Here is a 15890-nt window from a genome sequence, read left to right on the forward strand (position 1 = left end):
AAAGAATGGCCTTGGCCAGGCGTGGTGGCTCACACCTGTCCACCACTTTGGGAGGCTGAGGCGGGTGGATCACTCGAGGTCAGAAGTTAGAGGCCAGCCTGGCCAACATGGTGAAAACCCATCTCTACCAAAAACATAAAAAATTAGCAGGTCGTGGTGGTGCACACCTGTAATTCCAGCTACTTGGGAGGCTAAGGCAGGAGAATCGCTTGAACCTGGGAGGCAGAGGTTGCAGTGAGCTGAGATCGCACCACTGCATTCCAGCTGGGGCAAAAGAGCGAGACTGTCTCAAAAAAAAAAAAAAAAAAAAGAAAGAATAGCCTTTAACTTGCTAAAATGTATAAATGAGAAAGTAGGGAGCAGGAATGGGAAGATAAAAGGAACATGTACAAAAATGGAAACCTCCTTATCTCGGACTTTATAACATAACACACCATATCTGCACGCACTCTGAGCTCTTAAAACCTCAGAGAGTTTACCTGCAAAAGGTGGTCCCAGCAACGCAGAGATGCCATTAGCACAGATGATGATGCCATAGGCATTGGCCAGGTGTTCAATGCCAACCAAGTCTTCAGTCACTACGGGCATTAGGGAGAAATAACCGCTGGAAAACCCTATCAGCGCACAGATGACCGCCAGGCCAGCGTACGTGTGCATCAACGGCAGAATAAAAATACTGAGGACAAGGGTGAAGTTGGCCAACAGGAAGACATTCCAAACACTAATGCAAGGCAAGTCGGCTATGACGCCCAGGATCACTTTTCCAAAGATGTGAACTATTGCTATAATTGACGTCAGAGGGAAAACGTCATTTTGCTCCGATAAGTTATACAAATTGACGATTTCTGGGAGGTGAATGAAGGGGATGACAAAGCTGCTGTATGCAAACAAAGCCCAGAAAATAAAGGCTACAAACATTCGATTTGTAAATAGAGAGGCTGTCCCAAAGTAGCCCGAGTACCAGTCCTCGAAGCCCTTTCGGACTCTCATGGTGAGCCAGCTGACAGTCTTCAGAATCCGGAGAGCACACATGTTCTTCCTGTGCCCGGTCTGATGGGGGCACTCCTGGGCTTGTAGGTCGCAGAGGGTCTCCTCGTTCCCGGGCCCACCATCCTTCTCTTCTGTTCTTCCCTGCTGTCCAGTTGACTTCACAGATTCCGTGGAGTGCGCTGGCAGGACGCGCAGATCTTTCTCTCCTGGGTCGTTTGGGTTTTTACCAGGAGAGAGGGGCCTCATGAGCGCCCCACAAACACACAGGTTTAAGGAAACGGCACCTTGGATCAACATGGCATTCCTCCAGCCGTACTCTGCGCACAGGTACTTCAGCAGCACAGTCATTAGGAACGTACCGAATCCGGTCCCCGTGGTGCTGAGGCCCTGGGCGAGGGCGCGTCTCTTCTGGAAATACCTGCCCACCATGACCACAGCTGGCAGGTAGGCCATCCCGCTGCCCAGGCCTGCACAGGCCGACAGGGGAAGAAAAGACACAGTGCAACATCAGTGGCCATATCCAGAATTCGCAGCAAAGATCACCTGCATTTCCTTAATTAGTATCTATTTATGCTTTTATTTCTAACAAAGCAATAACAGTGATTATTAAAAAAGCAGCCCCCAGGGATAAGCAGCAGAAAGACCATCCACCCAAGCAGGTTTCTAGCCCACCGTTTTCCCCAACAGGCTTTGTGGCACAAGTTCCTCCAATAACAAAATGGAGCAGCATTCTCACATCAGAAAAATATAAGCTCCAGGCAGGCAGGACCATGTATTTTCACCACTGGTATGCCCAGGACTGCCCAGAACACACAGCATGTGCTTAGCAAGTTGCTGGGAGAATGAATGTCTTCTCTGAGGGCCTCTGCTGTCTTAAGCCTCCCTTGATTGCACTGTGTCCAGAGACCCTGACCTGGCTCCTTAGTCTCCGCAAAAGGAGTATTTATTTCCTCGCCTATAACACAAAAATCCCAGTGCTAGCCCTATTCATTGGACTATTATAGGGAAGAATTTCTAATGTACTCAGGGAAAATATCTGACTTTTTTTTGTTTTTGAGACAGGTTCTCACTCTGTTGCCCAGGATGGAATGCAGTGGTGCAATCACTGCTCATTGCGTCCTCGAACTCCCCAGGCTCAGATGATCCTCCCACCTCAGTCTCCCAAGTAGCTGGGACTATCACCGTGTGTGGCTAATTTTTGTATTTTTTTTGTAGACACGTGGTTTCACCATGTTGCCCAAGCTGGTCTCAAACTCCTGGGCTCACGCGATTCACCTGTTTTGGCCTCTCAAGGTGCTGGGATGACAGGTGTGAGCCACTGCTCCTGGCCAACATCTGACATTTTTAAAGAACTGTTTTCACCAGAGGAATATGTTCTAGTGATCTATTGTACAATATGGTGACTGTAGTTAGTAATAATGTATTCTGTATTTTTCAAATTGCTAAATGTAGATTTTAAATGTTCTCATCACAAGTATGTGAGGTGATGGATATGTCAATTAGCCTTATTCAATCATTCTACAATATATACATGTATCAGAACATCACATTTGACTCCACGAATGTTTACCATTGTCAATTATGACTAAAATAGAAATATTAAAAATGTATTACATATAATGAGGGAAAAAAAGAACTGTTATCAGGTCCTTCAGTCAATGGTTTTTAAACTGTGCTTCAAAGGATACAGAAGTGCTTTATGTGTGTGTGTGTATAGACATATATTACAAGAAGCAACTTGGGGATTTATATGGACAGTAGGTTATTATGTTCACTTTCTTCTCCTATCAAAAGATACATACTTAAGCTTATATGTTTTATATATATGTGTATATATATAACCATATTTACCTATTAGCTAACATTTACTGAGCACTTTGCTAAGTGCTTTATACAAATTATGTCATTTAATGGTTTCAACAACCATGTAAACTAAGCTCTCTTCATTAGACCCATTTTGCAGATAAGGAAACTGAGGTATAAGTAGGTTAAATAACTTGCCCAAAGTCACACAGATAATAACAATGAAAAAAGAAAAGCCAGAATTCCAAGCTAACTTTTAACTCTTATGCTAACGCATTCATTGTAGCTCTGCACTCAAAAAGAATGTCAAGCTGGATTCAGTTTATTTAAAATGCAATTGTACAAGTAATTACTCATCTGTGTGAATCACACTACCTGTTGATAAAGGAAATTGTGGCTGGGAATATATTTTGCATAATGGATATGCAGATTGTGGTGCCTGGCAGCCAATATTAACCTCTTCACTGGGGAATGACAACTTAACTGTACTCTAGATTTGCTTGTCTCTACATATATGTGTGGTTTATGCTATTTTATGAATTTGAACAGGGCTAAAAGAGTAAATGATTATAAGGCCGGGCGCTGTGGCTCACACCTGTAATCCCAGCACTTTGGGAGGCCAAGGCAGGCGGATCACCTGAGGTCGGGAGTTCGAGACCAGCCTGACCAACATGGAGAAACCCCGTCTCTACTAAAAATGAGTAATTAGCTGGGCATGGTGGTGCATGCCTGTAATCCCAGCTACTTGGGAGACTGAGGCGGGAGAATTGCTTGAACCCAGGAGGCGGAGGTTGCAGTGAGCCGATATCGTGTCATTACACTCCAGCCTGGGCAACAAGAGTGAAACTCCGTCTCAAAAAAAAAAAAAAAAAAAAAAGAGCAAATGATTATTAAAGAGTAAATGAACGTTTTTGGTTTCCTTAATCTTTTTTTAATGTTTACTTATCTATTTATGTTTTTTATTTTCTATTTTCACACAGGAGGCTTTATTATTATTATTATTATTATTATTATTATTATTATTATTGAGACAGAGTCTTACTCTGTCAACCAGACTGGAGTGCAGTGGCGCAATCTTGGCTCACAGCAACCTCTGCCTCTTGGGTTAAAACTATTCTCATATCTTAGCCCGCTGAGGAGCTGGGATTACAGGCATGTGCCACCGCACTTGGCTAATTTTTTTTTTGTATTTTCAGTAGAGACGGGGTTTCACCACGTTGGCCAGGCTGGTCTTGAACTCCTGGCCTCAAGTGATCTGCCCACCTTGGCCTTCCAAAGTGTTGGGATTACAGGCATGAGCTACTGCCCCTGGCATATTATTTAGCTTATTTCCCACACCACACCGATGTAATTTCCTTAATCTTTGGTCCATTCACCTAAGTCAACGTTACTGCCTTCCTTTTCCTCTTCCTCACTGGAGATAGCATTGGCATTTAGAACCAGGCATATGGAAATATAATTTGATTCTATTAGGCAGGCCAAGTATTGTTGTTAGGTGGGCTTCCCCCACTTGAGGCATATTAAAATGTAATGTTAAAATGTATTTCCAGGAATGTAGGGAGGGGTAGGGGTGAAGTGGGGTGGAGGAAACAGAACAGAATGTTTTAATGTGTCTCTTTTCTCCACAATTAAATCCATTGCCAAGATGTCTTATAAAACATTTAAAATCGAGTTTAAAAAAAGCCACATGCTTACCAGCTGCGACTCCAAAAGTAATGAAGAGATAATGCACGTTTGCAGCATAGGCACTCAACACCCAGCCCAGGGAATTGACGAGCCCTCCAATGATCGCAGTCTGGCGGCACCCACAGGTGTTAATGAACAAGCCGATGAAAGGGCCTGTCACAGAGCATTGGAAAAGGAATTGACTAAAGGCGCTTCAGTTTCATTCTTTCTGATAAATCTTCACGTGAAGACAAAGAATAAAATGTTACTAGAGCTGTTAAATGAAACAAAAAGCCCCCATTGCTTTATGTGCCAAACATTTTTAGCATGCAAAGATGATTTCAAGTAATTTCATCAGAGAGCACAAGGTTCTAGGTTTTCAAGAAAGGCAGACCTGAAATAAATAGACATTCATTCTTTCATCTACAAGAAAACCAGTGATCTAGGAGCTATCTCTAGCCTGTGGATGCATTTTGTCGATCCCATACAAAGTCTAAAAAATGTCTGGAATTAGTTGCCAATGTTTAAAAATTAAGAGGATTCACAAAAAGTCCAGTGGCAACACAGACTACCTTCCCACAGGACCAAAGTTAGTTGGAGCTGTGCAGTGGCTGAGCGCATTTGACTGGGACACACCCTTTCCGGTTTGCTGCAGTCTCTATCCTTCCCTCTGGTCTTAAACCTGGACTCACTTCCATTATTTCTTTGGCTTCTTTCAAAATAAAAAACATTTCAGTTTTTGACTAAAATAGAAATATTAAAAATTTATTACGTATAATGAGGGAAAAAAAGAACTGTTATCAGGTCCTTCAATCAATGGTTTTTAAACTATGCTTCAAGGATACAGAAGTGCTATATGTGTGTGTGTGTATAGATGTGTATTACAAGAAGCAACTTGGGGATTTATATGGACAGTAGGTTATTATGTTCACCTTCTCCTTCTATCAAAATATACATACTTAAGCTTATATGTTATATATATATATATAACCATATTTACCTATTAGCTAACATTTACTGAGCACTTTGCTAAGTGCTTTAAACAAATTATGTCATTTAATCGTTTCAACAACGGTGTAAACTAAGCTGTCTTCTTTATACCCATTTTGCAGATAAGGAAACTGAGACCAAAAGGGAGTACAGGAAGGGAGTCTTCAGAACTCCTGTGCTTCAGGCAGAAAACTAATAGCTTGTTTTCATGAGGATACCCAGATTGAAACCAAGCTGAAAAGAACTAGTTGTCATCACTTCATACAGACTCCCATCCCTGCTGGTGTGCACAGTCTCTGACCAGACCTATCAGGCTATGGAAATTCGGGAATCCATTTCCATTGTGTAAGATGTGACAACACTCACAGCTGCACAGTATTTTATGAGATGCATTCTGATTGTTTCCTTTATGCTGACTTTCTAGTTTTGTTTTGTTTTCTCGTTTTTGTTTTTGTTTTGATACAGGGTTTCCTGTGTCATCTAAGCTAGAGTTCAGTGGTGTGATCAAGGCTCACTGCAGCCTTGACCTCCCTGGGATCAAGCGATCCTCCGATCTCAGCCTCCTGAGTAGCTGGGCCTACAGGCTTGTGCTATCATGTCCCGCTAATTCTGTATTTTTTATAGAGATAAGGGTTTCACTGTGTTGTTCAGGCTGGTCTAGAATTTCTAGGCTCAAGGGATCTGTCTGCCTTGGCCTCCCAAAGTGCTGGGATGACAGGCTAGAGCCACGGCACCTGGCTGACTTTCTAGTTCTTAATTGTCAACCTTCTTTATTCTCCTGCTGATTTTGTGGTAATTTCTGATGTCACTGAAGCTGAATGCTTATCTTGTGATCAATGATTCCTTGTTTAAATAGGAATCCAGATTTATATGAGCTAGTACTCAATATTCAGTAAGATGGCATATTTTAATCATCTTAGTTTTGATCATTACAAAGTTATGAAACCTTATATGCAGATGAACTATGTTAAAAACTTGTTTAGAGAGCTTCCCTTTTGGCTTAAACTGAAATAAAGTTTCCTTTAAAGTTCTAACTATATTCATGTGTATATCTGGGTACAGTCAGCTAATGAGTTTATTTTGTCTAGTGGTTTTGTGGGTGCCTAATGCTAAAAACTATGAAGGTAAAGACTTATTAATTTAATTAACTCTGTTGCATTACAGGAAAAATTCAGTAAATTAACTCCTTAGAATAGACTTAATATATTAAACATAATTTATATAAATGTCATTTGTTATTAAATATGCACATTATAGAAATAATATGTAAAATACATGCCCTGATAAAAAATCTGATGGAATTACTGGGGTTAACTGAAATTCACATACCATAAGTTAGAGATACTCATTTGATTTCTTTACACATTTTTATTTTTGTTTTTCTAAACCCATGGTTACTTGACTACGCCTAGCTTGGATGAGTGGGTAAAAAAGAGAAAAATGCATGACTTGTCAGTTTGCTGTTTGTAGCCCTTTGAAAGGTCAACAGATCACAGTTCAGTAGCACAATCATATTTTCCACTTCACAGAAAGGGCCCAGAAGCAAATTTTTCTGAGGTGCTTTATGAAACATTACATTAAAAAGGCGTTTGAGAAAAAAAAAAAAAAAGAAGAAAATTCCAAACTCAGTGCAAATATTCATGTCTGGAGGAATTTTATAAATTAAAAAAAAGTATAACTATTTTACTGCTAAAAACATTAACTAAACAGCCAGGCACTGTTATCAATTTAATCAACTCTCGCATGCTGGGGCTTCAGTCATTTATGATTTGCAGATGAGCAAAGCGAGACCCAGAAATGCTGTGACTTCTCCATGGTTATAAAATATATGTACATTGAAAAAAAAATAAAAACCCAAGCTTTTTGACTCTCAGTTTCCTCCCTCCCTCCCTTCTTTCCTTCCTTCCCTTTCTTTCTCTCTCTCTCTCTTTCTTTCTTTCTTTTTTGAGACAGAGTTTCACTCTTGTTGCCCAGGCTGGAGTGCAGTGATGCCATCATGTGATCTTGGCTCACTGCAACCTCTGCCTCCCAGGTTCCAGAGATTCTCCTGCCTCAGGCTCCTGAGTAGCTGGGATTACAGGTGCTCGTCACCATGCCCAGCTAATTTTTTGTATTTTTAGTAGAGACAGGGTTTCACCGTGTTGGCTCGGCTGGTCTCGAACTGCTGACCTCAGGTGATCCACCCGCTTCAGTCTCCAAAAGTGCTGGGATTACGTGAGCCACTGTGCCAGCTCAGTTTCATTTTCTACCCACTGTTTACTGATGGTCCACTAGCATTGCCAAAATCAAACCACCATTTCAAGAAAATAAAAGAAGTCCCCTCACAATCTAAGGAGAAGGGAGAATCATACAATTGAGACACAATCCTTTGACCATGACTCACACTTTTATAGAGTAATTCAGTGTTTTAGGATGAGATTATTCACATTATCTGACTTTTTCATTTTCAGAAGGAATCTGAATCTTGGACCATTTCCCACTGTAAAAAAGTGTCCTGGCCAGGTGTGGTGGTTCACACCTGTAATCTCAGCACTTTGGGAGGCCGAGGCGGGTGGATCACAAGGTCAGGAGTTCAAGACCAGCCTGGACAAGATGGTGAAACCCCGTTTCTACTACAACTACAAAAATTAGCCAGGTGCGGTGGCAGGTGCCTGTAATGCCAGCTACTTGGGAGGCTGAGGCAGGAGAATCGCTTGAACCTGGGCAGCAGAGGTTGCAGTGAGCTGAGATCCCGCCACTGCATTCCAGCCTGGGTGACAGAGTGAGACTTCGTCTCAAAAAAAAGTGTCCCATTGCTGTGGGGAACACCCTCAGGAAGTTATATTTTATTGACCCATCCTGGCAGCTGACAGGTTGGAAAAAGCGCCGGTGAAGAGAGGAGCAATCACAGGTGAGCCTTGGCAGTGCTCAGGGATGGTTACAGGTGCTTTGAACTCCAGGTCTCTTAGGGTAACCCCTCACCATAGTAAAGAGTTAGGAGCCTCTAAATCAATGAACTGTCTGCCTTAGCTGAACAGTGGTGTCGCTTAGGAGCTTAAAAAAAATCCTGATACTTGGAGCCCATCCCAGGTGCAGCCTGAGGGGGGAAGTTAAAGCTCCCCAGGTGGATCTGATGTGCAATCAAGATTGACAATCACTGCTGTAAGGTGATTTAACAAGTAATTTATCTTGTGTAGCCTGTGGATTCCCCCAACAATAGGGCATCCACCAAGAATGATTCAGAGAGCTAGCATCACAAAGGCTGCTGTAGATACTGTGAAAGGAAAATACAAACTTGGCACCCCAATTCACTCTGCCAAAAGAAAAAAATTAAGCTGAAAGCTGAGTCATGCAAGCAACTGCCTTTCCTTTTATTCCTAAGCAGATAGCCACAGAGAAAGGGTTATATAGCTCCACAGGTAGCTACTCTATGTTCACCTTATTTTATGTAAAAGTGCCGATTTACTGAGTGTGAGATGAATACAAAATTGATGATTCCCCTATCTGCACCTTTTCTCTTGCAACACGTGGGTTACTGTACCCTCCCTTTCCCCTCCAGCCCACTTTTCCCCTTTAAATATTGAAGTCCTCAAAATCATCTTTGGAGAAAGGCACAGGTAACAGACTGTTTCTGTGATTCTGTGTTTATTTCTTTTGGGCACGTCCCTACCCTTGGCAAAATTAACTTCTGGATTGATTGAGACCAGTCTCAGATATTTTTTGGTTTACAATACAAATGAGGTGATTACATTTTATTAAAAGTTGGGACCTTCTGCAGGACAGTGGCAGATTCATGCTACTCATGGGGCTGGGGCAGGAGAATCGCTTGAACCCAGGAGGCAGAGCTTGCAATAAGCCGAGATCGCGCCACTGTACTCCAGCCTGGGTGACGATGCACATTTATTGAATTTGCCATATGCAAACCACTGCCCGAGAGGACTTTCAACTACTGTCATATAAATCATGGATTTTTTGGCTGGGCCCAGTGGCTCATGCCTGTAATCCCACAACTTTGGGAGGCCGAGGCGGGCGGATCATGAGATCAGGAGATCGAGACCATCCTGGCTAACATGGTGAAACCCTGTCTCTACTAAAAATACAAAAAATTAGCCGGGTGTGGTGGTGGGTGCCTATAGTCCCAGCTACTCGGGAGGCTGAGGCGGGAGAATGGTGTGAACCCGGGAGGCAGAGCTTGCAGTGAGTTGAGAGAGCGCCACTGCACTCCAGCCTGGGCAACAGAGCGAGACTCCGTCTCAGAAAAAAAAAAAAGAAGAAGAAAAAAGAAAAAACCACGGACCCTTTTAAATTTAAGAGACTGCCCAAATGTGCTTACAATGATTAGAACGTAAAAACCATTTGTATTTTCATTTCAAGTATGTTTTCAGTTCTCATTTGATGTAAAGGCAGGCAGTGTCATAATAGACACAATTTTGGAGTCCCACGGACCAGGTTTAAGGCCAGTCCTACACTTACTGGCTGTTCAACCTTCAGTAAGACTTAATGTCTCTGAGTGTTGCATATTCTTCCTCTGTGAGATACAGACAATGGTCTGGCCTCCAGTGTCGTAGGATCAAATGAGATCATGTACATTAACGTGCATTTGGCATGCAGTACGTGCTAAATAAAGGGGAGCTGTTACTGCGCGTTTCTGGCTTGGAAAGTTTCCCTGAGGTTGCTCAACAAATCTGCAGCCACCCTGTACCAGGAAGCTTGGGATAATGAACAGTAATTTTAGGTAAATAGATAGAATAAAAGACCTTTCATTTATATAGCTATGAGGCCTGCTGTGTTAGGATTTCTGAAACTCAGAGCAAAAAATGTTTATCTGGCAGGCAGCTTTCCCTGTAGAAAGATTAGTCTAAAATTTGAAATTCCACAGTGTGGAATTCAGGGACTCTCAAACAAAATTCTGAACACACAGTTACCTGTCAATTAAATTAAGTATGACCATCACATTTCACCATGAGTTAGGGGTTCTTATTTTGGGGATCATCTTTAAAACCATATGGAATAATTTCAGAACTAGTTTCTGTTGCTTATTTTCATAGGACTTATGAAACATAATATCTAAGACCAACTTATTGGATGGTTTGGAAAATATTGGGACAGTTCATATCCTGGCCTTCTTCCGAGTCTTTTTTTGATGTTACTGCATGCGTACACTTCCAAGATTAAATCTACATGTGTTTTGTTTTACCCCTTAAAAATATATTTTTAAAAAGGAAAGAAAGCTGGATTTTAAGTGTTCTAGAAACACAGTTTTCCTTTACTAACTTATTGAGAAAAGTAGAATTACAACTGACGTAAAACTTGAACATGCCTGACACTGAAATAAACCTACCTGCGTGTTTCCTGTGACAAACAGTCCTAGTTTAACAAAACAATGCAGATTTGAAGAAGTCAGTTCAATAATGTTACAGACAAAAATGATTTCTCAGTAATTTTCTGACATACATAATGATGCCTTTATTTAATTTTAAAACTATCAGTATTAATTCCCTTCGGTAAACATACACACATGCGCACACACATATGCCACACAACTTGAGAAATAACATTTTGTCCTTGTTGTCTGTCATTAGGACTACCATTGTTACTAACATTGGTTTTTTGTTTTTTGTTTTTTGTTCTTTTGTGATGGAGTCTCACTCTGTTGCCCAGGCTGGAGTGCAGTGGTGCCATCTCGGCTCACTGCAACCTCTGCCTCCCGGGTTCAAGCAATTCTCCTGCCTCAGCCTCCCGAGTAGCTGGGACTACAGGCGTTTGCCACCATGCCCAGCTAATTTTTTGTATTTCTAGTAGAGGCAGGGTTTCACCATGTTGGAAAGGCTGGTCTCAAATTCCTGACTTCAGGTGATCCGCTCGCCTCAGCCTCCCAAAGTGCTGGGATCATAGATGTGAACCACCGTGCCTGGCCTAATATTGTTTGTATTATCAAAAATAACATTGCTGGTGGAGTGGCTCACACCTGTCATCCCAGCACTTTGAGAGGCTGAGGCAGGAGGAGCTCTTAAAGCCAGGAGTTTGAGATCAAACTGGGCAATATAGCAAGGCCCCATCTCTACAAAAAAGTTTTAAAAATTAGCAGGGCATGGTAGCATATGCCTGTAGTTTTAGCTGCTCAGGAAGCTGAGGTGGGAGGATCGCTTGAGCCCAGGTGTTCAAGGCTGCAGTGAGTTATGATTGTGCTACTGCACTCCACCCTGGGCAACAGAGTGACACCCTGTCTCTACAAAAAGGAAAAAAAAAAAAAGAGTTGAATGCCAGCCAAGATCAACAAGTTTCTGAACTGCATTCGAGCAATTAATTACTAATTGGGAATCACTGAAAAGACACAGATTCCAATCAGACACACATTGGCCTGGCATACACATACTTGCACAAAACCGAAAAAGATTAGAGGCCATTTATGTTTCCAGTATAAAATATATTATAAATATTTTAAATTCAAACAATTAGATATAAATATATGGCTTTCACCTTCAAGTGAAACAACTGAAAAACGTCATAGTGGTGGTTACCTCAGAGCATTGTTAAGGGAAGGAAATAAAATTAAATGAGATAATGTAAGGGAAAGCCCCCTAGTATATCATAGATGCTTATTAAATATTAATTGACAGTAAGAGTTATTTCATTTTCAAACTGAAACACATTAGCCATCATAGCATTATATTTATAATAACTTCCCAGATTTAGTATCTCCAGCTGTGTAAGACTTGACTTCATAGATTGCTGTGTGGTTAGGTTTAACTAGAAAATACAAGAATAGGGAGTGTATATTCAGGAAAACTTGAATTTATGCTTCCATGTTAAACAATTTTTTTAAAAAAGAAAATGCAGCCAGCTGCAGTGGCTCAGGCCTGTAATTCCAGGACTTTGGGAGGCTGAGGTGGGCAGATCTCTTGATGCCAGGAGTTCGAGACCAGCCTGGGCAACATGGAGATACCCCGTTTCAAAAGAAAAAAAAGAAAATACAAGAATATATTGTTATTTCTTTCTGTTAGCTATATATCAGTAAGCTTTCTAGAAACAATTTAGAAGATTTTTCAATAATGAATAATCAATAATATTTCAAATTGAAAACATCAGAACTCAGGCTGGGCATGGTGGCTCACGCCTGTAATCCCAGCAATTTGGGAGGCCAAGGCAGGTGGATCACTTGAGGTCAGGAGTTTAAGAACAGCCTGGCCAACATGGTGAAACCTCGTCTTTGCTAAAATACAAAAAAATTAGCCGGGCGTGGTAGTGGGTGCCTGTAGTCCCAGCTACTAGGGAGGCTGAGGCAGGAGAATAGCTTGAACCTGGATGGCCGAGGTTGCAGTGAGCCCAGATTGTGCTACTATGCTCCAGCCTGGGTAACAGAGCAAGACTCTGTCTCAAAAAAAAAAAAAAAAAAAAAAAAAAAAATCAGAACTCTGAAATGAGATTGTTACTGGACTTTTATAGTGTTTTATCTAAAATTTTTATCTTTAAAAGTATTCATAAATGTTAAATAAGCAGAGATTTATAATGGTAGATAATGAATTATAATAGTTAGGCAAACAGAGTTTGGGGCTAAATAAAGTTGTTTAAATGATAGTTTTTGTTTTTAAAGCCAGTTAAATTTAGCAGTTGGGGGTTGTATACCAACTTTAGTGACACTAATGTTAATAAGTTCTGATAATCCACTACCACTGGACCAGCCAAAATGATCAATTTTTAAAATACTCCAAATGTTTAAAATATTTAAATTGTTATATCACACAAGAGACAAGAGGACAAATATTGTATGATTTCACTTACATGAGGTACCTAGAATAGTCAAATTCATAGAGACAGAAAGTAGAGTGGTGGTGGCCGGGGTGAGGGAAGATGGGAATGGGGAATTCGTGTTTATTGAATACAGTTTCCGTTTGGGAAGATGAAAAAAGTTCTGAAGATGGATGGTGGTGATGGTTGTGCAAAAATATGAGCGTACTTAATGGGACTCAAAATGCTTAAAATGGTAAAATTATTTTTTTTTTGAAAGGGAGTCTCGCTTTGTCTCTCAGGCTGGTGTGCAATGGCACAATCTCGGCTCACTGCAACCTCCACCTCCCAGGTTCAAACAATTCTGCTTCAGCCTCCCGAGTAGCTGGGATTACAGACACACGCTACCACACCTGGCTAATTTTTGTATTTTTAATAGAGACAGGGTTTTCCATGTTGGCCAGGCTGATCTTGAACATCTGACCTCAACTGATCCCCCCAACTTGGCCTCCCAAAGTGCTGGGATTATAGGTGTAAGCCACCGTGCCCAGCCTAAAATGGTAAATTTTATGTTATGCATATTTTATCACAATTAAAAAATAGTAGCTAGTAACATCCAATATCGAATGTTACAACAATATAAAACATCACTTACAGTGGGGAATTGTCATTTGATAACGATTCAGTTTTACGACAGGTCACACACGAACATACCCACTATCAAGGTGATGCCCATGCTGAGGGAGCTGACCCATGCGGTCAGGCCACGGCTCTGGTGGAATTCTTCCAGCCATTCTACGTTGAGGACACCCAGGGCCATCTGGGAGCCCATGATGAGGATGTGCACAAAGAAAGAGGAGAGCACCATCATCCAAGCCCATCCGCCATCAATGTTCGGGTGGGGCTTCAGTGTCTTTTTGTCTTTGGGGCCATCTTCAAAATCATACCCAACATCTTCATGACTGGTATACATTTTCCAAGATTTTTCTGAAATACATATAACAAATAATTTCATGGAACATCAAAAGGAAAAATAATCTTCATCTTCTTTGTACAGCTCTACCTCCCCATCAGGGTCAAAGTGGCTCCAGTATCACATCTGATCTTCAGGTTAATCTTTGTCACCATACAGATTTGAAAACACTCCTTACTGTTTCCCAGGATCAAGTGCTTTTATGAAACCTGTTTCATCTTACAGCCATCACATATATAGGTATTACAATCTTGGGAATAGACTCACAGAAGTAAGGTGATTTTCTAAGGCCTGTATTTAGTGTGGTCAATTGGGAAACTAGGATTTGACCCCAGTTAGTCCTGACTCCAAAGCCCATACCCTGTCTCCCTTATAGAGATGATACTGACAGGTGACAAGAAAGATGTCAGAGAAGGAAGATCTGGCTTCAGGCAGCCTTTCAGGGTAGGTTCACCTTGGTGGGGCCCCTAGCAAAGGATCTGGTTCTCAGTTTTTGTGGGTGCAAGTGTTAATTTGTTCAGTGCAGCCAGAGTGGATTAGCCTCAGGGGGTCTGGCTCATACTAACTCAACTCAGGAGAGACTGATAAGGCCAATTGATGACAATGAAAGACATAGCTTTCTAATAATGGTGGTACTTATGTCTCATTATACAAGACACATACTTTACTCCTCTCCACCCAACCCCATTCCTAGTATTTACATGGGGAACTTAATTAGTTGCTAGAAAATTACTTCAAAAATAGGGTATCAGACTAAAGGAGTTTGAATAGATACTGTGGTGACATACAGGTCACCAGGTGAGGTTACCAGGCAGGCAGGGGCTAGATCATGCAGGGCCCTTGTGAGCCAAATAAGGAACTTGTAGTTTATCTTGTACATAATGAACATCCATTGGCTGAATTTACATCAGGAGGAGACATAATGAGATGGGTACTTTGCATAGATCTATCTCTCAAGATGTTTGAATGAGAAGAGGGAGGCTAGATGGAGCTAGAGGATGCTAGTTCCTCTTTTGTTTGTTTGTTTGTTTTCTTGAGACAGGGTCTTGCTCTGTCACCCAGGCTGGAGTGCAGTGGTGTGATCATAGCTCACTGCAGTCTTGAACTCCTGGGCTCAAGGGATCTCCCACTTCAGCCTCCTGAATAACTGGGACTACAGGTACATGCCACCATGCCTGGCTAATTTTCATATGTATGTATGTATGTATGTATGTATGTATGTATGTATGTCTGTATGTAGAGACAGGATCTCACTATGTTGCCCATGCTGGTTTTGAACTCCTGGCTTCAAGTGATCCTCCTGCCTCAGCCTCCCAAAATGCTGGTATTACAGGTGTGAGCCACTGTGCCTGGCCCGTTTCATTTTTCATGGTTTTTTTTTTTTTTTTGGATGAGAATTAAGTGTGTGTATAAAGACTGAGGATAAGGAGCAGGAGTTGGGGGGTGGAGAGAGAGAGATATTATGATGATAATGACTAATCCTGGAGATGGTGAAACAGATTGGTCTTTATTAGGAAGAGAGACCCATCCTCTGAGTCTGGAGAAAGGAGGGGGTGGATGGACCTATGATGGTAAGTAGTGGGATGAAAAGCCACATCTGATGGTTTAATTTCTTTGGTGAAGCAGGAAGTTAGGTTATCGGCTGAGAATGAGGAGGGTGGAGGTTGTGTAGGAGCCTTAATTCTCAGAATAATGGAAAAGACTGTTGCCTACAACAAGTGGAATGATTGCTGGGCAGTTCCAAAGGTCAAGTTGAGCCCTG

At 41.5% G+C, this 15890-nt stretch overlaps 1 protein-coding gene across 2 annotated transcripts in view; it reads right to left on the bottom strand.

Annotated features, from left to right (window-relative positions):
• Nucleotides 1–15890, bottom strand: part of SLC16A14 (solute carrier family 16 member 14) — a 34689-nt gene that overhangs the window by 10862 nt on the left and 7937 nt on the right. The window contains exons 2-4 of one of the 2 annotated variants that reach the window (XM_003274718.2): nucleotides 13870–14142; nucleotides 4489–4632; nucleotides 480–1457 (exon numbers count right to left, since the gene is read on the bottom strand). In XM_003274718.2, coding sequence (XP_003274766.2) covers nucleotides 480–1457; nucleotides 4489–4632; nucleotides 13870–14128 — 1381 coding nt within the window. In that variant the 5' untranslated portion in view covers nucleotides 14129–14142. The remainder of the gene's footprint in view (nucleotides 1–479; nucleotides 1458–4488; nucleotides 4633–13869; nucleotides 14143–15890) is intronic. The other variant, XM_030803904.1, reaches the window with a different exon arrangement.

This window comes from Nomascus leucogenys, chromosome 22a (assembly GCF_006542625.1).
Source record: "Nomascus leucogenys isolate Asia chromosome 22a, Asia_NLE_v1, whole genome shotgun sequence".
Taxonomy (NCBI): Eukaryota; Metazoa; Chordata; class Mammalia; order Primates; family Hylobatidae; genus Nomascus; species Nomascus leucogenys.